General features: G+C 44.4%; 1 protein-coding gene and 1 long non-coding RNA gene across 14 annotated transcripts; one reads left to right on the top strand and one right to left on the bottom strand.

Moving 5' to 3' along the window:
• Positions 1-209: 209 nt before the first annotated feature.
• Positions 210-24622, bottom strand: ppfibp2a (PPFIA binding protein 2a). 13 transcript variants are annotated; one of them, XM_076992513.1, is made up of 29 exons: positions 24528-24622; positions 23071-23211; positions 21958-22106; positions 19537-19745; positions 17496-17591; positions 16368-16481; positions 12794-12925; positions 10531-10773; positions 9949-10041; positions 9468-9596; positions 8417-8528; positions 7838-7870; positions 6794-6855; positions 5875-5950; positions 5592-5686; positions 5442-5509; positions 5201-5261; positions 4737-4778; positions 4503-4620; positions 3846-3878; positions 3224-3359; positions 3006-3134; positions 2751-2901; positions 2555-2666; positions 2194-2282; positions 1943-2065; positions 1626-1751; positions 1230-1418; positions 210-1103 (listed from the first exon to the last, which is right to left on the bottom strand). In XM_076992513.1, the coding sequence occupies exons 3-29, from the start codon at positions 22019-22021 to the stop codon at positions 906-908; spliced, it is 3033 nt and encodes a 1010-aa protein (XP_076848628.1). In that variant the 5' UTR covers positions 22022-22106; positions 23071-23211; positions 24528-24622; the 3' UTR covers positions 210-905. The 13 variants fall into 13 exon arrangements, with proteins under 13 accessions (XP_076848628.1, XP_076848631.1, XP_076848629.1 ...); XM_076992516.1 differs by lacking the exon at positions 7838-7870; XM_076992514.1 differs by lacking the exons at positions 23071-23211; positions 24528-24622 and adding an exon at positions 22600-22683.
• Positions 24623-24654: 32 nt separating this feature from the next.
• LOC143495443 (uncharacterized) lies at positions 24655-25744 on the top strand. Its single transcript, XR_013125592.1, has 3 exons — positions 24655-24689; positions 25328-25418; positions 25506-25744. It is a non-coding gene; the product is annotated as an uncharacterized LOC143495443 (long non-coding RNA).
• Positions 25745-27341: the final 1597 nt, after the last annotated feature.

Raw genomic sequence — 27341 nt, 5'->3', positions numbered from 1 at the left:
TGTTTCCAATGTCTCCTAATTAAAACAGCAGAATCAATTAATATGAAAATATACAAGTTAAGCAAATATTAAACTAATATATAAAATATATGAAATATAAAAATATATCAAAACTTTTACTATGAAAAATATCTCACTATGAGAATATCACTTGTACTCAAAAATAAAACAAGGACAAAAATACAATAACGGTATTAACAAATCAAGTCAGTAAAATGTGTTTTTATAACAAAGTATATTTAATCAATATTTTTAACAAGGGTTGATGTTGGAATATGATTTACTATTAAGCTAAGAAAGAGAGACAGAGAGAGACAGAGATGGATAAAAGATACATGATTTGATGCTACTGTAACCTCCACATCATCTCTGGGCTCAGAGATCAGTGTGTTGCTCGCCAAAGACCAATTTCCACTGGCGATCTGAACACAAATAATCAGGAATAGGCTGCTTATTTTCATGGACTTATAGTTAGTGTGAGAAAGCCTGGAGAACCTCCCAATAACACTTTGTTGGCGTTTTCCTCTATGTTTTGACTTCAATTTAATCACAGGTGGTGTGGTACCTATTTTTTTCTCTGGTTCTGGTTCGCACTCATGTTTGGTGTTTAGAATGACGTCAAGCAATTTGCAGGGCTAATTCAGATTTCTAAGTGCTTCTTCACTAATACATTACACCAGCTTTTCAGCATGCCAAGAACAATAACACAATATTAATTCCCTCGTAATCAGTTCAAATGACTCCCAATTAATGTTCTCCCATATGAATTAGTTTATTCCCTAATTCAACAAGCAGCAAAGGCCAGTCATTCAGGATTGTTGTGCTGTCCATCAGCATGAGGAAGAAGAGGGTGCAAATGCGAAGTCACTGCCTGGAGAGGACAGCTGCTGATTGGGGAGAAATGATCAGCTCTTGGGCCCGACCTGATCCACCCTCACAATGTCTGTGATGGGGCTCAGATCCCTGAAGCCGGCCTGAGTGTGGTGTGGGTTTCCATTCAGGACCGGTGAAGCATCTGCCTCCACCGGACAGATGTAGTCCGCGGAGTCGTCGGGCCTCCTCTTCCTCAGGTGGCTGAAGTTTGTGAAGCCCAGCTTCTTTGGCTGAGGGCAAGAGGGCCGGTCGAAACAGCAGAAGAAATGTGACAGGTAAATAAACAACAATAACGCTCACACCAAATACAAAAGGTTGAAGCAGTGGCATGTGGCGTGTGGATGGTGGGGGCGTACCCGAACTTTGGCGGTGGCCGTGAGGGGCGTGTGCCCGCTGGCGTTGGCATACTCCCGTTTCTCCTGCTGGGCCTGGGTGCCCACCAGATTGTTGAAGTTGGTGGCTAAATGGCGCCTCAGAAGGGTCTTCTGGGGGGGGATGTTGAGCAGCATGGCCAACGTCTCAGAGCTAAAACGGGGCTCCAGGATCTGAGGAAGGACACCACTGAATCATTTAGGGACCACACAAACCTCAAAAAAAAAAAAAAAAAAACCATCATACATTACTGTTTGTATGATAGACTGGGTCAGTGTGCTGACTCTTCAGTGAATGGGGAGCTTCAGTAGTAAGTAGTAAGCAGTAAGTGGTTACAGCTGCTCAAATGTGCAAGGGAGAGGTAGCTGAGGGAGACTCACTATGAGGCCCCCGTGGACACCACTGCCTCTGAGGTTGGGGGCATACTCAGCCAGATCCACGGAGCGGAGCCACTCCATTACCCGGTGGTTCGACCACTGAACCACTTCAGAGGGAGATGTCTTATTCTGTCCAGAAACAGAAGACAAGTGTGCTGACCTTGTTGGTGACCAAAGTGTTTTCTGTTTTCCCCCTTCATCTGTCTGTGCTGCATGATCAATATTGTAACTGCTTCATTTAGTTTTAAAATGAGCTCATATACCGAAGACTGTGTCTGATTCAGTGAATGATATTTCCCAACCCCAGTCCTCCAACTCACCTCGTCCCCTGGCCTGCGCCTGAGGCAGTAGGGGTTGAACTTGTTCACATGGAGAACGTGGATGGCACACTTGACACTGAGGTGATGGAGTTGACTAGTGACTTTCAGGAACAGGAGGTCATTCTGAGAGGAGGAGGAGATGAAGTGAAGACTGAAGGTACAAAATCTAGCACCTGTGCTAAAGCATTTCTGGGCTATCTTAACTTTAATTACCATCAGTGGCTGAAAAAATAAAGGCAGTTTGGCCTTACCACGGTCAGATACTGAAGCATTCTGCCATCAACCCTGCTCTCGTGGAACTGGTCCTTGTACTGAGGTAAGCCGATGTCATCCAACCACCCTATATCCACAAACCAGGAACATTTGAAAGGCTCCACTAAAATAATAAATATGTGAAGACAATAAAGCCAATGGTATTCACTCAGTAGACTCTATGTAAATAATCCAGTTTATAGCAAACCTCAGAACATGTCCTGGCCATAATCAACGAGCAAAGAACATGATCTTAAATAGTACATGACCTTAGTACAGGTCTGATAATGTACATCAGTTTTGTGTTTTTGTACCTACAATTCACATGCAACCACATGGCTATATTAAAAGCTTACGTACGTGTAACCCAGATGTGATCGAGCTCGGATGATTTCTCCATCGTCTTGCTGGTGAAGGACCTGAGGGCCAGCTGCAGTTTCTTTCTGTGGAGGGGGTGTTTGATGCCCATCTCCTGCTCCAGCAAACAAAAACATCAATGTGGACAAAATATTTTGTCTACAGTATTAAGTCCACTTAAAGAGATCTAACTTCGTACCTTCTCAAACTCCTGCGGTGTGGCCAAAAGGAGCGTCTGACCACTGGCCACCCACTGGCGGGTCAGGTTAACATATTGACCCAGTCCATAATCCTCCAGCCAGCCGCACACCTGCTCTGTGGTCCACTTAGAAAAGGGCACCGTCATGTCTCTGTGGGGAGAGGGAGGAAATACAGCCTGTAATGCTCCGGCCATACAGCTATTTGTCAGGCAAAGACAAACGGGAGAGGGTCCATGGCCAATGTGGACCCTTACCGGGCTGCACGAGCAGAATCAGGTGTCCGGGCCAGTCTGGGCCCAGCTGTGGCTCTGAAGCCACCCCTCCTGAATTCAGTGGGTTCTAGATCGTCTCCCTGCAACCCACCCGACTGTGTCCTCCTGATCCTAAATGGAGAAACCGTGTTAAAAGTCTCCCTGCTGATTCAGACAGCAGATATCCAGCCGCAGCGGTTCAGCCACGCAGACAGACTCACCTTCCCCATAGTCTGCGTATGCTTTTGTTGCTTCTCACGGCTTCCTGTGGAACAGGGGACTGCTGGTCAGAATCCCCTCTGGACAGTACTGGAGAAGAATCAGAAGTGCTTGTGTCCTGCAGTCTTTCTGTCTTTCCTGTGAGAAAAATAAAGGAAAACACATTCATGCTCCCAAGTGTTATCACAGTAACACTTATGATGACCACAAAGAAGTCAAGAGAGATGCCAAAACAATCTGCCATTCCAAGCCAGCTGGAAAGATTTCACAAGTCAAATAGTGCGATGTTATCGGTGCAGCTAGCCACTGTTTTAAAGGATCATTTACAGCTATGTTTAGCACAATTAAATAAATTCAGTAAATCCTTTCAATATTTCACATTAGTAAGAGGATAAAACGCTTAACTGAAACTATGTGGCCTCTTTTACAATATCAAATATCATAGAGAGACAGTCAGAGAGAGTCCTAACATTGGTGTGGTCACCCCACTAAGCTACTTGATGAAAGGAGAGCATGAAAGTGCATGCAGAAGCACAGGTGGTTGTCATTTGGTGAATGGGTGGAGGACAGAAGAGGCCTGAAATACCCCTCTAAAGATGTCTAGGAGACGCCAGCGGTAGCTACCTAAAACAGGAGCGCTGGCACTCCTACAGCGAACTTCAAGCCATAGTGGAGAGTTGAGCAAGGCCAGACGAAGAGGAAAGGGAGAGAAAACACACAGGCTGTTAAGGTCAAAGTTAGCTACAGCCTCACTGAGGCCAACGTTAGCTACAGCATCACTGAGGCCAATGGTTAGCTACAGCATCACTGAGGCCAACGTTAGCTACAGCATCACTGAGGCCAACGGTTAGCTACAGCATCACTGAGGCCAACGGTTAGCTACAGCATCACTGAGGCCAACGGTTAGCTACAGCATCACTGAGGCCAACGGTTAGCTACAGCATCACTGAGGCCAACGGTTAGCTACAGCATCACTGAGGCCAACGGTTAGCTACAGCATCACTGAGGCCAACGGTTAGCTACAGCAACACTGAGGCCAACGGTTAGCTACAGCATCACTGAGGCCAACGGTTAGCTACAGCATCACTGAGGCCAACGGTTAGCTACAGCATCACTGAGGCAGACCAGCACATTAAGCGTTGAGCCAAAGGAAGATCAGGTACAAGCCGCAAGAGTCACATGGTTTGTGTGGTTTAAGTGTGCCTTATTCAGGAAGCATAGGATAAACACGATGGTTAATGTGCAGTGCATTCCAGGACACAAGCATGATGAAATTCGTACGCAGGTTGAGGTCACTGTTCTCGTTGCTTTCTGGTGCCTTGGGCCCAAGGGTGTCACTCATTGTACCCTCTGTTTGAGTGATAACACCCATCTGAGGTCTGAAGTCAGAATGCGCAGTCTGGTAAATACAATCACAAATTGACACATTTAAGAGCTTTTTGTGCCAGTATTTGCTGAGCCGAGCATGTGTGGATGTGTAAAAACAAATTTTAAAATGAATGTGATGTATAATACCTTTTCTGAACAAACAGACTGAAGAGGAGTCCCACTTACAGCCTATGGACAGAGGGCAAAACACCAGAAACTAGATCAGAGAACAGACGCAATGGACATCACAGCTACTGCAAAGCATGACATGAGACCAAAACATTAACCATGACAAGAGAAATAACAGTGATCGTACACTACCTATCACTGCCTCTATTGACATTTAATATAATGAATGAAGAGAATTCAGTACATTTATCGTCCATCTGAAATCTTAGCACCTTGTTGTCCCACTGTCCTAAGATGCTACCTAACTGACTTTTAGCATAGCAGGTCATGCTCTTGAGCTGCTATGGCACTTTTCTGAAAATTCTTCAGAAGGCAGGACAAAAGCGTGTGTGTATGTATGTGTGTACACATTTGTCCTGAGCACCTTTTGCATTGAGTAGTGTTTGTAGCTAGTTCAAAACTGGGCATCTAAGATGACAAACCTTTTGTGCCACTCCACCTTTCAAATCCTCCATGCTGGAGGACAGATGTCTGGGTTGTGACCTGAGAAAATAATGCACAATCATTCACACTGAGACTAGCAGGCCACTCGCAGAAACTCGCCTCTTCCACACGAGTCTCCAAGGCATGTAAAATAATGCAGGATGTAGTCTCGGAGCACAAGCCCTGGCCCAAACCATTCAGGACGCAGCCCATTCAGGCGGTGGAGGAGACCTGAGGTACCTGAGCTCCGTCTCTTTATGAGTGGACATTGTGGATGCAAGAAGGGGAGAGGAAACGCTGGATGTCAGCTGAAAGAAAGACAAATGAAGCAGTGTGGATTACACAGAGCACCTGACATGAGCGCCCACACCTGTAAACGCAGTTACATACCTCAGAGTGAGCTGTGACTGCCAGGTCCTTCGTCCTCACTCCGCCATTCTTCTCATCCTCCTCACTGCTGATTTGTGCTGTTGTGAGCGCTGGTGCTTATGGGTAAAAACACACAGGCCAATCAGGCATCTTCTCCAGCACAAGGTAGAATCAAGACAAGACTTGGGTAAACAACCGATACTGCTATATAAACAACTGTACTCAGAAGCTATTGTTTAATTTAAAGTTACAAGTTCCTAAATGCAATACAAGGCAAGTATGGAAATCAGATATGCAGACTTACGCTGTGACAGAGTCGTGCCGTCTCTAAACTGCCGGCACTGGCTCAGGAGGAGGGAGAGTTCCTCTATACGCCGATCCTGCACAAACCCAACAAACCAATTACACTGCAATTCATATACGGAGTATATAATAACAGGAACAATGCATAAAAGAACTGTACTTGCAATATAAGCAATCAATCTTCAACAGGAACATAGAGCATATATGGTATACACAGTTTTACTGTATTACAGTAACAAATAACTACTAACTACATTTGAACTAATCAAAAGTTCAAGAGAGAAGAAAGGACTGTGCTTCTTAGAGCACAATCGAAAACTGATGTGAAGTGCCTTGATATTTTATGGACATTATGTAATCTGTCAAATTACGGCTTTGATTAAAAGTTCAATCATCAAACTGGTAATCTGTAGAGGCATAGATTGCAGAAGCAGCCTTCCTCAGTCTGATCGTATATTACACACATGGGAGTGAAGCTGGATGACATGTGGGCTAGATTACACAACTACAATCTGGCAGAGAGTTCAGAGGCCTGGGCAGGTTTTGAAGTGGTGCCCTGGGGTGAAGCCTGCCACGTCTCTCTGATGTTTGGCAGGGCCTTGCACCTATAAGTGGGTTCAGAGGACCCAGCTGAGGGGAAGAGTTCTGGTCAAGATCCTGCCAACACCCAGTGCAGTTCCCAGACTACAGAGCTCAAGGCTCTGCTGGGAAGATGGGTCCCCTCACCCTTGCCCCATCACAAGCTAGTGAGAGAGCAGAGAACAGTGCCCCGGTGGCTACAGCACACCATTCGTTGTTCTGGGCATTTCCACATATATTCTTTTCATGAAGAATTACGCTAGTTACCGTTGGCCTATGCTTTACTGTGCTTATCCCAAATACACTTATCGTGTTTGAATGCCAAAGCCAGACATTTTTACCTTTTCATCATTGGCTGCAATTAGTAGTTCCATGCCTGCTTTTAACTTTTGCAACTCTTGATCTGTCGAGAAAGAGCAAATGTGCATCTTTACGGGAGCTGTGTGCCAGCTGCACGTGGATCGCAGTGCTTGCTGTCCTGGGTGTCCTGGGTGCTTTACACAGTCTGGATTTAATTACAAACACAGTGGACGCAGCCTGCACACAGACCTCATTACAGCACCGACACAGCTCCCACATATAAGACAGTAGAGCAGGGGTGCCCACAGTTTTCAGCTTGCGAGCTACTTATAAGATGACCCAGTCAGAAAGATCTACCGGGGTGGCGGCGAACGTAATTTGTTGAGCGGGGGGGGGGGGGGGGGGTGGGGGGGGGTGGCGGCGAACGTAATTTGTTGAGTGGATTGCAGATTGGCTACCGTGAATGTCAATCAAAATACAACCGTCAGTGCAGATGTGCGATTCATCTACTACTATTTTATGTGACGCGATCTACGCACATTCCTTCGCGATCGACCGACACTTCCTTCGCGATCGACGTAATGAGCACCCCTGCAGTAGAGGAAGAACTATATGGAGACTCACATTGATTTAGATACTGTATTAGAACGCTGCTACTGAGAACAAAGAAGCCAGCATAATTCTCCCGATTCCTCTAAAGAGCAAATTTAAGCCAGAGTATTAGACTACACCCTGGTCCACATAATAGACCAGGAACTCTGCTGCTGTAACAGGTTAGAAAGAGACAAAGCAGATTATGTGATGTAAGAACGGACAGTGACAGGCACGCTTTGATGTGTTATTACAAAAGCTTACGGGAACAGAGTGGTGTGAGTGGGAATGGGTTGGCTTAAGCACAAAAACCAGCAGGAAAACACACACATGTTCAAGCATCAAAAAGAGTCAAAGGCCAGCAGTGGAAGCAGGAGTCTTCTGTGTAGCTACACACAGCGCTTGCACATTTATGTGTGATGAACAATCTCCTGGTGTGTGTATGTGTGTAAGAGAGAGAGAGACAGTGAATAAATATTCTCAAGCCTTCTTACGTTTGCTGTGGAGCCTTCTCCTGTATATCTCCTCTAGTGATGAGAGCAGGGTGGAGAGGACACAGAGCCTCTGTTAGACACACAAACATTCGCAGACACCACAAACACCTGCAATACAAACACCACACCAACACCTACCATGCAGACAGCACAAACACCTCCTACACAAACACCTCACCAACACCTACCATGCAGACACCACAATCACCTGCTATACAAAACACCAACAGTTATTATGCACACACCACACCAACAATTACCATGCAGACACCACATGCTGTTACACATACCACCAAAGACCAATTCACACTCTGGTGGAATCACAGCTCTTGTATACTTAATTTGAACCACATATTGAGCAGGAAGATCACCTATTGCTATTGTTGAATATAGTATTTTAAGATTTATTCTGGAAATTTCCTCCTGATCCATCAGGCATTTACAACAATCAATAGGGTAGATTAGGACATTACATGGACTACCATAATTCTTACTACGAGAGCAAGAAGCACATTCATACACCAGTAGGGATTGTGCGCTGATACAGCCATTAGCAAACCTGCAGTATGGGTGGTGTACCTCTCTCTGAGCTGTCCACAGACACGGGGGCTCTGGCCAGGAGCTGCGTCTGAAGGGTCTCTATCTCAGCGTTCTTACACTGCAGAAGCTGCTGGAGGCTTGAGATCTCCACCTGTAGGGAGGCGGTTCCTGCGTCAGTCTTTACGGTTGCATAAAGAGCCTTGAAGGATGATGAACTCACAAGTGTGATGGAATAAAAGAGGTGATTATGGAAGTGGATGTATACTACACATATTTCTATTTCATACAGACATGAACAAACATGTGTAACCTCAGTATTATAGACCAGAGGCAGAAAATGTAAACGAAGCAACTAAGGTATGTTTTGAAAGAAGGGGTCGCATGTTTTAAATGGCTACCTTTACCAATGGTTCCTTAGCAAACCTTAAAATGTGTGAACCTTACTGTGACCCTCCGTCACACAGTAATTACAGTGCATGTTTCATGGAGCCATGAAGAGTTGTGCTTCACCCCACAGCAATTATCACATGCAGGAGATGCCATTATTAGACGTCATTATTCCAGAGGCATTGAACTAGCCACCCAACAGAAAAGTACAAGAGTTTCTGATAAAAAGATACAAGAACTTTATCTGGGAAGAGCTGAACTCATAGCAGACGTTATTGTCATCATACATACAGACCAAGGATGGAAGAACGTCAATCACTTCAAAAAAAAGAGGGAAATGACAAAAGGAGAGAGAAGCTGTGAAGGGATGAGTGGAAGATGAAAGAGCGTTCAGGTCTGAAGGAGCCAGGAGGGTGGAGAAGGAGTGCAGGAGGTCTCAGGAGGAAGGAGGGTAGGAGGTGGAGAAGGTGTGGCTGAGGAGGGGCGGAGACGAGACTGAGGCAGCCAGGACGTGGAGGAGGCGGGACTGGAGAGGGGAGGAGGTGGGACTGGGGAGGGGAGGAGGTGGGACTGGGGAGGGGAGGAGGTGGGACTGGGGAGGGGAGGAGGTGGGACTGGGGAGGGGAGGAGGTGGGACTGGGGAGGGGAGGAGGTGGGACTGGGGAGGGGAGGAGGTGGGACTGGGGAGGGGAGGAGGCGGCACCTGGAGCCTCCTGCTGCGCTCCTCCCACTGCTGCTTCTCCACCTGGAGGTGCTCGACTGAGAGCCTCAGACTGGACAGCTGAGTCACCAGAGACTGGTAACACACGTGAAGAGAGCAGGAGACAGAGAGCTACAGAGAGACGAGCAGAAGAGACCCAGAGAGAGAGAGAGAGAGAGAGAGAGAGAGAGAGAGAGAGAGAGAGAGAGAGAGAGAGAGAGAGAGAGAGAATAAAGGAAGCAAAGAGGAAGATGAACAACAATACAAAGTCCTACTATGAAAGGGGCCTGTGCAGTAGTGAAAAGTGTCTGGCGCGCTTTGCTGTTTGCTGCTCTGTCGGTTCAAAACAGGGAAGTTTTAAATACAGATGTAAAATAATGATGAGTCCTCCATGAAGAGAGTGCTGCAGACAGGGAGATGTAGTCTTGCACAGTGCCACCCGGCCACCACCCCTGTGGAAGATCACGTACTTCTGCGTTTGTACCTTTGTAGCTTTGAGTTTCCTCTCGCACTGCGACTTCTCATCCTCAAGCACATTGACTTTGTTTTTCAGCAATCTCAGTTCCTGGAGCAAGCCCTGTTTGGAAGAACACGACATACGATACGATCACACAACATGATTACTACCCTGAGCAATGTCTGTTCTCACTCCATGCTCAAACAGTTCACTGTGCTTGTTTGTAGGGGTTCAAAGGAAGGCTTCAAAAGTTTTGTTATGACTTCAAGCTACAAACAATTTAGTTAAGCTTAATAAAACACGGAGCTCTCAAGTTAACCGTTTTCATGCCGAGTTAAACATGTGTCCAGAGCTAGACCAGACCAATATGCAGTGGTGCATAAACAGAGCAACAACAAAAAGAAAACCCCAAACAATAGAAACAAAAATACAAGAAACCTCAAGCCCAAATTACCAAGCATATTATTACAGATGCACTGGATAAGTAACAGGCGTTCATTTTGGTCAGCAAGTGACAAAAACAGCAAAACACAAGTCTGGCAGTAGGTTCACGGGCCAGTCCAACATTCCCTCAAAAGCAGAGATCTAAAAGGTTAACACAGTGCCTACACTTTCTTTGCCACAGCAACAGATCTCCTCAGCATCTAAACCTCCGGAGCCTGGCTCCAGCACGGGCCCGTCTTCGGCCTCCACTGCCCCACCTGGAAGAGCCTCGGGCGGGCTAGCTCCCGCACCCTCGTCAGGGTCCAGCTCCTGGGCCTCTGCGTCCCGTTTCTCACGGATCTTACAAGAGAGCTCTTGCTGAATTCTACACATCTCCTCCTGCAGCTCGCTAATCAGATTCACTACATGCTGTCAGAAAGAAGGACAGGACAGAAAAATTGGCATGACAAAGGTAAGAGAGGAAGAAGCCGTGAGATATGGTGTACATGCCAGTGTTTGGTGCATTCATGCCAACTTGAGTAGGATCAAGTAATCATTATTTTTTACAACATTTGGCACATTGACCTGCATATTTATCAAAAACAAAATGTTCCTTCGTATAAGAGGTTCTGCTTTTTGACTTATGCCACTTGCCAGGTTTTGCTGGCCGGAATATTTCCGAGCTGTATAAGTGTGTCACTCAGCAGGACATTTATAAGAGCAGAACGAAACCACATAGAAAAAACACCACACAACACCGGCTTAAGGCCACAGAGGTGTCACGGCTGGCGGGGCCTTGGGAAATCGGTCCAGCCGCCAGAGTAAACAGCTCCCTGACCCTGTGTGTGTGTGTCTGTGTGTGTGTGTGTGTGTGTGTGTGTGTGTGTGTGTGTGTGTGTGTGTGTGCTTTTTTTTGGCATGCCAGGAACTCAACTATAAAGCCTTTTGTTTGGAGGCCAAATGGTAATATTCCACTTCCTGGATATGCAGCATGGGTCTAAATGCGAACCAGCTTCAAATGTTGCATTTATATGACTTCATCGTCTGGCTAGCCGAATCACAGCACTGATCTGACCTTTAATTCAATTAACCGATATAGCTGTCCCCTGTAGGAAAACTAAGCTCCACTCTGCAAAAAAAAAAAAACAGAATATATGTGGTGAACAACTTAATAAAATATGCTGCACTTGTTTCATTGAGTGATGTGGAGTAGCCAGACTGGTTTCAGTCTAACGTGTGTAAACATCAGTTAATCAAGGACTGGCACGTGAACGAAGGAAGTGTCACGCGCTACAGACAGAGCCAGAAAACAGCAGCGGAGAGGACAAGTCCCAGATCGCTATCTATAGAGCTCCGGTGCCTGCCACCATTGGCGGAGCCCCGGCCCGCCAAATTGCTGTCATTCCTTCATTTCAAGAGAAGCCCCACAGTTGGTGGTGGTGCAGCTCGTGTGTACAGCCCAGGTTAAAATATAGATGGACTACTAATCTCGCACACACTCAAGACAGCACAGACGGTGTCTAACCACAAAAAGACAGCAAGAATCCCAGGGCTTAACAGAGGGCTGCCTGTGACACGAGTGTTTGCTACTGAAGGATGGGTGTGACACAATATGTTTGTTGTTTTGAGTCATATTTACATGGGAGGTAGCCGACCTCACAGACACACACTCCACACGCGCGCCACGTGTGCACACAGACACACACTCCACACACGTGCCACGTGTGCACACAGACACACATGACTTTGGCAAACATGCCAAAAAACCTAAGGCAAGATATATTTTACATCACCAAACACTAACTGTCCTGGGTAACCTAGCAATTACAACTGGCACATAAGCCTCACTTTTACATTACTGTAATTACGAAAGGGGGGAAAGCCTCTAATTTGTTGTTGGAATATGGTTGCTGCTAACACATTTACAAATGGGGATGCACCAACAAACAAGAGCCCGTGTGAATACTGAACACTCATAAGCTTCAAGTAGCACCATTTTCATCCATTAAATAAAAACATTGCCACAAACTGGAGACCTCATTCAAGTCTCATTCAAGGCAATGAAAGGATTCAAAGGAATAACTACTGGAATGAAATTATCCCTTAGTCTTTAGTATTCATTCACTTCACATCATTGCTGAGAAGTGTTGGGGAGTCTGAATATGAGCCCAATCGCTTTTCCACTTACTGCTCCAGAGCCTCGGCAAGCCGGTTTGGAGACGAGCGCTTCTCATGGCCAAGTGACTTCTCCGAACTCCCCCCACAACACATACAGCTAACAAAACGCATGTACTGGTCTGGCATTGTTGTGTGAGGGAAAGCTGAACAAAGTAGAGTCATGAGCTCAACTCTTAAAACTTCTCTTACTTTATTATTGAGACTGTAAGACAGTCAATCCTCAGGGGTTTGCCACAAGATTCGAGGGGGTAAATGAAGAGCAGTGTGGTACCTCAGCATTCTGCTGCCTCTCCGTTGCGTGATTCTGCCTCTCTTCCATGCCCACCAACTTCAGTTTCAAAAACGAAACCTCATCCATCAGATCCAGTTTCTGGGTCTCCAGCGCCGTCCTGCTCAACAGTTCCTACACAAGCAGGCACACGGCACACATCATATGCACACGTACGTAAACAAAACACTGAGGTGGATCTCAGAGAAAACCTTTCCTCAAAGAGACTTCAAATGTTTTCCCCAGGCTCTGCTGAGCCCCTGCGTGACTTGGGCTAAATATACACAGCCTATGAGGGCTATATTTACTTCGCCTCTCAATGAGGGAATGACACAAGGTGGTGCCAAGCTTGTGCAGGCGAGAGTACTGCTGCAGCTGGACAGGGTGAGGCCACAAACAGGAACACACACACACACACACACACACACACACACACACACACACACACACACACGCACACACACGCACACACACGCACACACACGCACACACACGCACGCACGCACGCACGCACGCACACACGCACACACACACACACACACGTACACGCACGCACGTACACGCACGCACGTACACGCACGCACGTACACGCACGCACGTACACGCACGCACGCACTCCGGCAGATTAACAGGTGCTTTGCTATTTGTGTGAGAACTGCAGGCAATCACCATAAAGCAAAAGCCCATAAACAGACTCAAAAACGCAAACAGCACCAAACACAATGTCACAGATCTTCCAATTAAGATAAGATGCTAACTTCAACACCTGAAGGTGGTTCTAGGCAGGGACATGTTCGTCACATGGTACAGGCCCAAGAAAGCATGTCAAACGCTCGACTTTGAGCAAGCTTGGTGCTTTTAACAGGCGTCACATGGAAAATATTAGAGCAGTGTCACTGGAAACAGATTTCCTTCTGAAGGCCAAAACCTCATAATGACCACATCTCAGGCAAGCACACTAAAAATACTTCCAATCAGAGAACCCAGCGCTGCAGATTCAATCACTGAAAAAACACACTCAAAACAGAAACGTGCAATTAACTCCCCAGCAAAACTAATGTTGAACAAAGTGAAAAATGTTTCTTAATTTCTAGATCAGATGGAGAACTTGGAAATGAAGCAGAAACAACAGTTTCGCTCACCAACGTTTTGGAATAGGCTAGATGTCTTTCTTATAAGGCTAAATTTTTGCTTGCTCCACTGAGGCCAAGGATATTAGAGTGGTGCTCTGAAAGATGTGAGTAATATAAACCTGAAAGATCACTTTATTGTTAACTTCACATCAATTACCTAATATCACTGCTCAGAGTCTCTCACGTCTAGTCAATTACATTATCTCACGGCTCAAATCTTTCTCTTTTCTCTTATCTAATGTTGAAGCTTTCTCTCTTCCAGATCTCACTGCTTAACTTGTATTTCTCTCTTCTAGTCTCATACTAAATCTTTATCTTCCCGTGAGCTAATCTCACTGCTCTAATCTCAATACAAAGACCAGGCATTTCTCTCTTCTCATCAGTTACCTAATCTCACTGCTCACTGCCCTGAGACTACCTCTCTGCTCACCTGGCCTGAAGCTCACCATCCCGGCTGGGCACAAACCCAACCCTGGAACACCACAAAGACCCTTAAATATTCATGTTGCTAGGGCAATACGGGGGCCAGCAGTCTGGAATCCCGTAGAAGAATTTCCTGCTATGAAACTCCAAACACTCAGAGGTCTGCTGTGGGCACATCAAGTCCAGATTTTCCCCAAAGATATGAGAAAGACATCTATTTTAACTGAAGCCTGGAATTACAGCAGTGAGAAGGACCTTAGCTAAAAACTCTTTCACATATCTAAATAAAGCCAAGAGTGATGAAAAAACACAGATGAAACCAGCAAACATGTGAACGGGGTATCAGTGAACTTACACATGTGAAGAAAATACTGTAAAAACAAAACAAAAAGAACAAAACAAGACCATGAGCACGAAGTGAGTGGAAACTGAACACTGCAGAAACAGACAGACTAAACAACCAGCAACCACATAACACATCCATGCCTGAAGCTCCCTTTGGACATTTAATCGTTCACTTTTCCAATTATTTACAGTTTTTGACGACTGCTAACATGCGTTTGTCCAATCTACAGTCACATTTTCAAAACTCTAAACGCATTGAACACAACATCAGTCTTCAGTGGCTATATTATTAGTTCAATTCATGTTGTTATGGCACAAAATGCAGTCATTTTACATGTTTTTATAATGCTTACATTTTCTAAATACACAAGGTTATCCAATAACAAAATTCTGGATCGTTTTTGCCTTATTTACAATTGCTTACACACAGCATGTCAAAAATGCTAAAACCTAAGGTTCAACACCTTAAATACTGTATAAAATGCAAAGTTCTACAAAAACAAAGGCAGCTGAAAAGCTATTACTGTAATACATATTTTTTGCACATATCCATCAATGAAATAAAATGAAGTACAGAAATGTACAGGGTCAGAGAGGAGCAAATATAACAATTTGTCCTGCAATCTCAAGTGCTGGTTTGGTCCTTCACAAATGCCAGATTGGTCCCTAGAACAGTGTCCTCCTTCTTTAATTTTTGAATGAACTCTACCAACAACTGGTTCCAGAAGCAGAAATGGAACAGGAGGACATTTGTGATGGGACAATGTAGCATTTTGTCATTCTCATGTCATCACAAACTGGTTTATAGACCATCCAAGAGTGATGTCCCTTTTCCTCCCGCCCTACTCGCCTTTCCTCAACCCCACTAAGGAACTTTTTTTAGTCTGGAGGTGGAAGGTGTATTATCATCGGCCCCATGACCAAATGTCCCTCCTGGATGGATCCCGGCTGCAGAGACATTTCAGCTGATGACTGCCAGGGGTGGATAAGGCATACCAAGTTTTTCTATCCCAGGTGCATGGCAAGGGCCAACATCAGATGTGATGAGGATGAAAACATGTGGCCAACTGCTGAAGACCACTTACATTACACATAACAAGACTGTTCAGTTTTGTATTCTGGTTTTTCCCCCTTGTGTGGCTTTTTTTTTGTATATGTGTATTTTACACATATGGGACTATGGCTAATTATGTTTACAATTATGGTAATTATTTTTTGGGTTAGGCCACAATTTACAGTAATGTCCCTAATACAGTAAAATACAACCTTTACTGCAAAACTGTTACTGACTCCTTTTTTGTCTAAGCTACATTCCATATAGTACCTAACAGTAAATATCACTCATTGTGTAGACAGTATGTTGCCAAAAATGCACACATTTGAAAAAAAGTCCAAATGAAGCGGATTACAGTAAAAATGAACTGACTAAGAAAACAACAGATGTTACTGTAAAATGTCTGTTGTTTGCTGGGAGAGAGTAAAATATTACATGTAATACTGTTTCTGTATTGCCATCAAATGTTAGCAGTCGTCAAAAACTGTAAAACAAAGTGAACACTGGAAGAAAAGCCAATAGCCACACCTTTAGTGCTAGATTTCCATACTGTAAAGCTAGTCCAAAACCATAGGAACCATTTTCTAATTGTGTTAGCACTAATGTTGAATGTGAACAATACCTGTTGCAGCATCTCTTCTGTGGAGTTGAGTTTGTGCTGGTGTTCTTCTAGAGAATTCTCCAAGTCTCTGATCTTTTCTCCCTGAGCTTCTACCTGGTCTGTCAACACACTCACCTGTAAGTTTGTTTACATTTATGAGAGACAGAAACACACACAAATAAAAAAGATTACAACAACCTACTCACACTCCCTAACAGGCTACACTGCACAGGCTGAATCAGCACGTCTTTACTCCACTCCACCTGTCTTTATTTGGCATTCAGGTGCAACATAAATATTAGTAATTTAAGCAAAGACTCAGGAGGCGTTCCTGGTCTAAACATGTCCTGCACAGGTTGCTGATCCACAACGCTTTCTGCACATGACCGCAACAGAGACACTCGAAACCAATAAGCCAAGACAAGCCCTGTCCATTTCAATGAGTTTTGAAACAGTCTGAGCTCGTAATCCTGAAGCAGACAAGCAAAGCTGGCCCTAGATGTTTAAGAGTTAGCGTAGCTGCCACACACACACACACACACACTCAGGTAAGGGCCGAAGGCGCTAACTTTGAATCCCGCCAAGCAACCTGACGGGTTGCGGCCATAAGGGTCACGACCTCTGCGATCTGCTTACCGCTCTCAAGCGCAGCCGTCCACACACGTGACAGAGAGGAGAAGTTCCTCCCTCCTGGCTCAACTTCAGCTTCAGAGGACTGTGTTACCTGATCCAGCCAGTGTTTATATTTCCCCACACGCTCCCCACAGGGGTCACACAACTGTCTGCTATAGGGCATGCTCATACCTAACCAGTGTCCACCCCTCTGTACTGTGGCCAGGCTACTCAAGGGGTTATGGTTTCACAACATAACATCCGTCATGAATTCAAAATATTTAGCGGAAAGCCGCCATGTCATACATACATCATGTGAATAATTTAGTAATTAGACCTGAAAGTGTGAATAATTAATGTGGACCACAATTCAAGTCTCAAACATTTGTGTGTGTGAGATTGGGGGGGGGGGGGGTTGTGCTATATGATAGAAAATGGAACCAAAATAAAGAAAAAGGAACCAACACGCGCATGGACACACATGCACACACAGACTTCCACAATATAATTTCAGCACATGCAGACCGCCTGTCTCACCTGTAACACGAGAGACTCCTTGTCTCCCTCCAGGCGGGACAGACGCTCTTGGTAGCTCTCGCCGCTCTCGCTGCTCTCGAGTCTGCGCAGGTTGACCTGAGGACCAGTGGTCAGGCATAGATAGCATTACATTCACATGTGGCTACAGATTTACTTACTGCAACACAAAACAGGCAGGAGAAAACACGGCAAACCATGCAGACCCAGAGGGTCACGGGGGCAATCACTCATGCCTCCTGGGAGCCCAAGAGAGAGGTTTGCCCATCACGTGTTTTCTGCCCCTTCTCCAAGCCGAGCTCCTCGACTAACTCATGAGCTTGTTCACGTGAAGAATGAAGGACCTCCTCCCTTTTATTGCTTTTAATAGGAAGCATAAGAACTTGTGTCTGGACATAGAGCTGGTGTTTATCAGCCTGACCTCTCTGTCCTGTATTTGGTTTCCCTTCTGAGAAGTGCTGTTGAGTTCTTCCTCCTTTAGACTCATGAAGTGTTCAAAATACCAACTCATCTATTCAAGCCCAAGCAAGCACTGCTAGCCACTTTTGTGTTCATATAACTTCCCCTGCTGTAAAAACCTACAGTTCCTCTTCAAAAAAACAACGAATCACATGGGATCGGTGGCTCTCTGTGGTGTGCACAGGCAAAACAATCAATGATGTACAATTTCTCAGCAAAACAAATAAAACAGAAACACCAAAAATTAACACCATAGTCAGGCTTACCTTGTTAAGCCACGCAAAATGTTTATAAAAATCAATGTCACACTCCATGTTTCAGGGCCATGATCCTGCTAGCTTCTTTTTGCAGTTACCAGAACGAAGACTACCTCAGTGCTTGAATCAAACACAGAACTAAACACAGCAGCGTGCATTGAGCTCTGAGCTACTTCTTCCGTGTCTCCAGTTTCTGAGCGCAGTGTGTCGGGTTTACTCTCTCTCTCCAGATGAAGGCTGCTTCAGGTTCCCGAGCATCTGGTTTGGAGTACTGAGAAAGCTCCAGTCTCTAATATCAGACTGCGGGATCCTGACTTCAGTCTAACCAGCTGCTCACTTTCATCCTCCCTCCCCCCATCCTCCTCCTCCTCCTCTTCCTCGCTGTTTTCTCTGTCCTCTATGGTAATTCAGTTCTACTATGTTCTGTTTCTTCTCCTCATGCCCTGTAGCTCCCTTGCGCAGGTCTAAACTCACGCGCCGTCTCCGGTCTCTGGACTCGCACGGCTCTCTGATTAACGCGCGCTCCGGAGGCCACGTCCCAACAGCGCGTTGCTTTTGTGGGGCTTTGTGAGGAGGAGAACACACACGCGCCCGCCACACACATGTTGCACGGCAGGCGGGAGGAGGGAAGGGGGGGAGAGAGCAGGGGTGGCGAGGGGAGCCGCGGAGGGAGGGAGGTGAAAGTACAGTACCGTACACGAGCTAGGAGAGAGAGCGAGAGAGAGAGACGAGGCAGAGGGGAAACAGCACAGAGGAAAAACTGAGGGAAATAAAAGGGTTGAAGGAAATGTTTGAAAGAGGTGGGGGCAGGACACCGAGAGACCTCCACCTCAACTCATTGCCTCTGTCTCTCATTACTGGTGGAGTGCATACCCAGAAGCCCTCGGCAAAACTCATTTCCTCCCGGAGGGGCCCCCGGGTGCAGACTACCACACTTGAGGAATTGCTGAAGGTGTATGTAAGCTACAAAATAGCGCTTTACAATATGCAGTAGCTGGTTTGTAGATGGGTCAGTCCCGCAGAACAGACAGGTGAGCAAAGTTCAGAAAGCCACAGCATTTGTATCAAACAATAATTGCATTAAACAGTATTTGCTTAATTTTAACGCTTCATACTCACTAGGAGTCCAGACCGGCTCAAACCAGCTCTATTGTGTTAACTTTTTCTAACTTCTGCATCATTATGATTAAAAAAAAATTTTCAGACACCTAATCTCATCATCAAAGGACTGATGGTACGAAGCACTTAGTACCTAGTATGTAAAGAAACACAAAAAGACCCATGCGGTCTAGACCCACCAGCCCAGCGAAGTCCCACCCAGTACTCACCAGGCCTTGGTCCAGCCACATCAGAAGCGTGTGTGTAGTGGCAGTGGGCACCTGCCTCCTCAGGGCTTCCCTGTCCTCCACACATGCCTGGGCATCCAGGCTGCCCCTCAGCTCCTCGGCCAGTCGCAGAACCCTTGCTGAGGGCCGCCGTTCCACCAAGACGCCGGCCGCCAGACCCGCCGGGCCCTCCGGACCCACGATCCTGGAGCCTGCAGCGGAGACAGGCAGGGGTGGAGAGCCCTGGTCCTGGTGTCCGGATTTGAGTTTACAGTCTCCTTATATTTTTAGTGATGCGAACATGATGTGTGTGTGTTCTGTGCTGTAGTGAGCATGTGCTTATGTTTGGAACGACGCCATAGCTTTTGAGGTGCCATCAAAGACGAGCTGCAACTTTTACAAGTAAGAACATGTTTCTCTCATCAGCCAAATTTCCATTACAGTTAATGGCATTAGGGGAACTAACAGGATGAGGCCACACACGATGCTTTAGTGCTTCTGTGGGTTCTGCTTTGATCTTTAGGCAATAATGGAAACAGTACTAACCTCATACATGTGATTATATTTAGAATATATAATAAAGTACAGTAACATGTAAAAGTATAATCATATGGTTACAAACTAAAATATGATTTATGGTTAGATTCTGTGAACATGGACAGTTAACATCGGTGTCCACCAGATGGCAGACTCACCATTTCTGAAAATAGCTGACTGAGATTAAAGAACTCCTACTTGAACTGGGCAATTTTTAGAACAGTAAAATTCTGATCCACTCTACTTTAAACATATGTTCCATGGGATGGACCTAAATTGGCCTTTCATAATAAAAATTCGGGCTCATTCACAATGTTGTTTTATTTATTTATTTTCTACTTGTTTGTAAACAGAGCGAAAGTATTTTGCAGCTACTAACAGTCCTGCTGCCTGAACCAAACTGAAGAGACAGAGTTCAATTGACGGCTGATTCAAGAGCTGTTTAGGTTTCGGGAACCAAACCAAACTCTCCTGCAGACTGCACACTGTTCAGTTTTGAAGGCGGTTCCTGGACATCTACTATTTGATGGACAGCAGGTGTGATATTTAGAACATTATCATTTAATTTATTTCAAAATACTACACAGAGTGCCACTGTAAACCAGTACTGGATCATCATGTGTCTGTGGAATTTAGACCAAGGGCTAATCTTTCCTCAACATGAAAACATTACAGTTAATCACATCACTTGACTGTGTTTTTGAAGCATCTTGCTGAGGCTGGATTGGGTTTCCCATGGATTTATTCATAGATGACTGCAGGTAACATGGCAAAACCACTTTTAGAGACGTCAGAGCCATGAGCCATGGCACTGCACTTCCCACAGCCCCGCCTCCTCCCACAGCACCTCAAACACACATACACCAAGTATTGCAGTACCACACTGCTGAATAAAGGTTCACATTATCCCTGGGATATTAGAAATGTTTCTCTTAGCAGTGTCATAACCTGCACTGCACGGAACCCCACTGCAGTGCACACTTTACCCCTTTAGCCTCTGGGTGTTTCTCTCATTCACACACTTAATAAGCTCTGAAATGCACCACTGATGAAAGCCTACAAAATCAATCTGTGCTCTTGCTCCAAGGAGATCAACTCATTCACACTTGGTTTGAATTTCTTCCCATGCACCTCCCAAACCCTCATTAGTATGTCTGTGGGACCTATAAATGGGTCTATGGACCTATAAAGGAGGATTCCCTGACTGTCGTTCTGTCTGACTTTCCCATTAGTAGTCCTGCAAGCTTCTTGGTGAATCACTGTCTGTAATTGCCTTCTTACTGTTCAGACTTAACTATGCGCCATCAAAGACTGGGAGATGCCGCCATGCTATTCTCATAGTAAGTGGAGCTGATGTAAAGAAGCTCTCTTGAATCTCGGTTTGTTGCTCCTTAGGGGCCAGAGGGAAAACACTCACAGAAAAAGAGATCAGGATGTGGGGATGCAGGAAGGAGAACAAGAACACTCACATATTTGTAGAAATGTTTCAAAGTGTTACGGGGTCCTATATGTTGCCTTTTATAAACCCTGAGAGCTGTGGAGTATGTTCATTTCGTGATGATGTCTGATATGCTGCTTCTCCCTTCCTGAGCTTATGTCAGGGCACTGAAGCAATTTTAAACAAGATGTCAAACTGCATATTACAAACAAAACAATATATATATATATATATATATATATATATATATATATATATATATATATATATATATATATATATATATATATATATATATATATATATATTGTGTGTGTGTATATATATATATATACACACACACACAAATGATTTACCACACACTTAGGTCATTCCATATTTATCACACATCAGTAAAAAACAAACATCAAAGTTGAATGCAATACTTGTAACTGAGACACAAGTCTTACCAGCTATGATGCCATCCATCTGCTCTAAGGCTGCCTCCAGCATGTGACTGGCGTCTGATGCCATGGTGACAAACTACCTCTTCAAATGTGGAGCTTCAGCAGGCAATAGGAGACATTCGGAAAAATCCAAGCAGCCATCAAAGTATGCACTGAAAGCCAAGATTGGAAGAGGGGGGGTGTCAACAATCATTTCAATCCCCCCCTGACTTCCTAGATCCATCCAGAGGAATAACAACAGCAGATGCTGGAAACGGTGTTGTATATATTCACAGTGGAAGTAGTTTTGGTTTTAGACTCTTCTCTCATTTGGAAGCAGCCATTCCTGCTGTTGTCCACATTTCTAGCCAATTGCAGTGGAATAGGGATGCATAATTGATTTATTCTGCGCTTCAGTTCAGTGTGAAAAATGTGATTATTACATGACCAACTACACAGAAATTACCACATTACTTGGGCTAACCATGTCCACCTCAAAAGCTCTCTGAAACAGGTTAACGAAGCCCAAAAAGAACAAAATGATCTTGCTTAAAATAGTCTTATTTTACCACAAGGCAATTGTATCATTATCGTATGACTATTAGCATAGATATATTCTGTAAGTGCTTGTGTTCAGCAGTACCACAGCCCTCCATAAGCACTTACAGGATCGTATGGACCTTCTCTTGACACATCATTAAAGACCAGTTTGACAGGGAAGACCCAGGACCCGGGGAAGTACAAATACACACACACACACACACACACACACACATCAACATCATCTAGGCCAGCAGTAATCACTCTGACAACACAGATTACGCAGTCGCCTTGGTGACAATGCCTGATAGCTATTACTGCAAATAGTGTGTGAAACACCTGACATCATAGCTGTCTAAATAATTAGCATCAAAGCACACGTGCATGTCCCACACTCTTTCCACACAAACCAGACTGAACTGATGATAAAAATGTTTCACAGACTGAAAAGTGAAATGTGAAAAATGAACAGATTATTTTTAAATGTTACAATACAAGTACACTTATGCTTGGAACGTAACTGGCAGCCACGATGTGGAAATATTTCAAGGACAAAATCAATAATATTTAAAAGCCAAAAGAATCCCCCATCCTCACCTTGGGAACGGTTTGAGGCTCTGAAGAATGACCGGAGAGAGCGGAGCTCCGTCATCCTGCGGCTGGGATACGAACCCGCTCCGCCAGCAGGTCCGAGCCACACTCGCCAGGACCGAGAAGCACTCACCTGGTCCCTCGGCACTTCATGTGGGTAGAACAAATTGCAATGAAATAAAGATTTAAAGTTTATACAACGCAACTGTTAGCATCAGCTTCACACTGGCACGAGGAAAGTGGACGAGCGCATGGATAAAACTGAAACTTCTCACGTGGAAGTAAAACATATATTTCTGGGTTCTTTTTTAACCGATTCCCAACGTGTTCTAGCGACAGTGGCATTTTCTTCATATCTTTTCAAACTCTCGATTTGATCATGAGTTTGGAAGGGAGCTAATTAAGTAGGGTGTTAATAAAATTGTGCAATTACAGAAATCTAGGGAACATTCAATAGATGACTCATCTGAGTGGAGTATCATTGTGTCTTGCGGAAAAGAGGCAGATGCGCCCCGCACTATTAGCGCAGCGGGGTACAAATAGACCCACGCGCTCCGGCTCGTGATGCTTTTAATGATAGTACAGCAATTAAGCTTAATCTCCTCTGGCAGGCAACACAGGCAACATATGGCAAGACTCCAAGCTACACTACCTCATAGAGAGAGAGAGAGAGAGAGAGAGAGAGAGAGAGAGAGAGAGAGCGAGAGAAAATGTGAGTGAGAGAGAGAGTGTGAGTGAGGGAGTGAGTGAGTGAGTGAGAGAGTGTGAGTGAGTGAGTGAGTGAGTGAGAGAGTGTGAGTGAGTGAGTGAGTGAGAGAGAGAGAGAGATGCCTCCAAAATTCAATGTTTCGTGTTATTTTTTGTATTCATAATTTATTTAAAATTCCATTCTACAGCTATTCACGGTTCTTCAAAAATGCCATTCTTATTATTTCTTTCTTTATCTATCTATCCATCTATCTATCTATTCTGAGCGTGGAGCAACGCCTCAGGTGATTAATACACAGTGAATAATGTCTGAAGTTTAACTTAATTATTCTTTAAATAAATATAATTATATATTTTTTATCCTCATTATATTCATATTTAGATGAATAGATGTTTGGCTGCGTAATGCGGATTGGTTTTAAGTAGCAATTCAGGCTGACGTTAGTCTTGATAATCTTATATAAAGCAATAAGATTTTACACATTGTAGACCTGCAAAATACTTACGTCGTTCTCACTAATACGACTATACACATAGTAAACTGCCACGCTGACAAGTTTAGTTATAGTGCTGGGTAACAGAAGTACACTAGGTACAGGACTACACAATAAAAGACATTAAACAAAGACGCACGTGTAGTTCTAAACCCAACTGTACGTTCATAACTCATTCACGTGCATTTAAAAAGCGACTCAAACCACCGGACAGAAAACAGGAAACAACTGTGGGAGGCAAAACGGGAGCGACACACTCACCAATAAGCGGAGTCCACTTCTTTTGATCGGGAGGAACAGGTAATTGTCGAGACGCCTACGTCGAGGTTTCACTCAGAGCTAATCTGAGCCCTTTACTCTTTAGCGCCCTCCACAGGCGAGATTGAGCGCCGTCGCTCCGCAGATACATCGCGAAAGCTAGAGGTGAGGCAAGCGGCTCCTTCATAAACATTTACACTCGTAAAACCAACATTTGATCTAGAACAAACTAATGTCAACAAAGTCCACAGTCACCTGTGATGGGGATTAGACTTTCCTGCAATATCTAAACATAGTTCCAAATTAAAATATCGTTTCACATAGCCCTTGATAATTTCTTATAATGTAGACTTCGATAAACCTGTTTTGTTAATGGTTCCCTCAGACTACTCGAGGCGATCCATTCTTTGCTGTCCATCAAGTGTCAATATTTCTATTTTTACTTGTAGCTTTATTTATTTATATATTTTACGAAATAACAGACATCCAACCAGCTCTGTAAAACTGCAATATTTTATTGTAATTTATTATTTTCTTTATTTTATTTGGTCTTTTATGATGTTTTATGTATTTAAAAAAATGCTTACATTCATCATAAACTTCGCTTTTGTGACCACGGCAATGAAAATTATGAAGTTTTATTACAGAAACAGACGATTTTGCATCTTCTTCATTGCAAATTTACACAGATTACCAAAAACTGTTCAGACGTGTGTGGTTTTCCGAGATTTACGACTATACTGCAAATCAGATTCTTGGTGACGCTTCCTCTGATCTGTGGCTTAATGTTTTCATCTAATAAGGTCCATTGCTTGAGCCTTGATGTCAGAAGCTGAGCGTTGGACTTGGTGAGACCAAGGTCTCTGATCAGATCATTGAGATCTTTTTGGTTAGGTTAGTATGGCTTCTCCTCAGCTGCATATGAGAAATCATGATCTTCATCATCTTCCTCGGTGTCTGACCTGTTGCTTTCTTCTGAAGGTGGTGCTGCTCTGTCTGGAGATGTTGGTACAGGAAGTTCAGGGCATTGTGGTACTGGGGCAATAGATGAAAGAATGCCAGGATATGTTACAGGCGTTGCATTTTTGCCAGTGCGACGTTTGGAAGGGTCCACCATGCAGAAGTAGCTATTTGTTGAGCGATTAGTCGGTTCACGCCAAATTCTTGGGACAGCAAAATGCATGGCTCTCTTCTCTCCCCTGTACCAACCTATAAGCAAACAAAATAAAATGTGGATTGAGAATTTGATTTTGGCCTATTTCACACTAATGATTAGTGATATGTGCTATATTAACACAGTTTATATATCTGTTATACAGTTGTGATCAAATTTATTCAACCCCCACTGAAATAAAGTGTTTTGGCCAGTTTGACATTGATTTTGATAATTTCAGTCATCTTATTTACAATTATATCAAAGAGGCACTTATAAATTAGACAAACATAACATAATATTTATGATGGAATAACCACAAATGTCTTTACTGTGCTCACATCATTATCAGTTTTATTCAACCCCCTAGTGACATTATTTTTTAGTACTTAGTACAACATCCTTTTCCAGTTATGACAGCTTTCAAGCGTGAAGCATAGCTTGACACAAGTGTCTTGCAGCGACCTATGGGTATCTTAGCCCATTCTTCATGGGCAAAAGCCTCCAGTTCAGTCACATTCTTAGGCTTGCGCACTGCAACTGCCTTCTTTAGGTCCCACCTGAGGTTCTCAATTGGATTTAAGTCTGGTGATTGCGATGGCCACTCTAGAATGTTCCAGCCTTTCATGTTCAACCATGCTCTAGTGGACTTGGATGTGTGCTTCGGATCATTGTCCTGTTGGAAGGTCCAACGTCTCCCAAGCCGCAGGTTTGTGACTGACTCCATCACATTTTCCTCCAAGATCTCCTGGTACTGAAGGGAATTCATGGTACCCTGCACACGTTGAAGCTTTCCTGTACCATTAGAAGCAAAACAGCCCCAAAGCATAATTGACCCCCCGCCATGCTTCACAGTAGGCAAGGTGTTCTTTTGTTCATAAGCCTGGTTCTTCCTTCACCAAACATAGCGCTGGTCCATTGTCCCAAACAGTTCTAATTTAGTTTCATCTGACCACAGTACACTGTTCCAAAACATTTGTGGCTTGTCCACATGACTTTTGGCATACTGCAGTCGACTTTTCTTGTTCTTTGGAGTCAGCAAGGGGGTGCGTCTGGGCGTTCTGGCATGGAGGTCTTCGTTATGCAGTGCGCGCCTTATTGTCTGAGCTGAAACTTCAGTGCCCACATCTGACAGGTCTTTTTTCAGTTCCTTAGCAGTCACGCGGGGATTTTTCTCCACATTACGCTTCAGGTAGCGCACAGCAGTCGCGGTCAGGATCTTCTTTCTGCCACGACCAGGTAACGTTTCCACTGTGCCCTTTAACTTGAACTTGCGAATGATACTTCCGATAGTGTCTCTTGGAATATTTAACAACTTCGCAATCTTTTTATATCCATTGCCATTCTTGTGAAGGGCAATAACCTCTTCTCTTGTCTTCTGGGACCATTCTCTTGCCTTCACCATGCTTGGAAACACACCAGTAGATGTCTAGAAGGAGCTGAGTATCACAGTCCTTTTAAATCTGCCTAATTGGTGCTTATCATGCTTGATTGCTGCTCGTTGACATCCACAGATGTTTTCAATACCTGATGGAAAACACTGGAATGAACCTCTGTTCTTAGGAGTGGTAGTCGTAAAGGGGTTGAATAATTGTGTCAATGAAGAAATCACAAAAAGGCCATTTAATACTTTATGACAAAAAAAATTGATGCTATCTTAGTTG

Source organism: Brachyhypopomus gauderio, chromosome 2 (assembly GCF_052324685.1).
Source record: "Brachyhypopomus gauderio isolate BG-103 chromosome 2, BGAUD_0.2, whole genome shotgun sequence".
Lineage (NCBI taxonomy): Eukaryota > Metazoa > Chordata > Actinopteri > Gymnotiformes > Hypopomidae > Brachyhypopomus > Brachyhypopomus gauderio.
The sequence above is the reverse complement of the archived record's forward strand: the minus strand, read 5'-3'. Positions and strand labels throughout refer to the sequence as shown.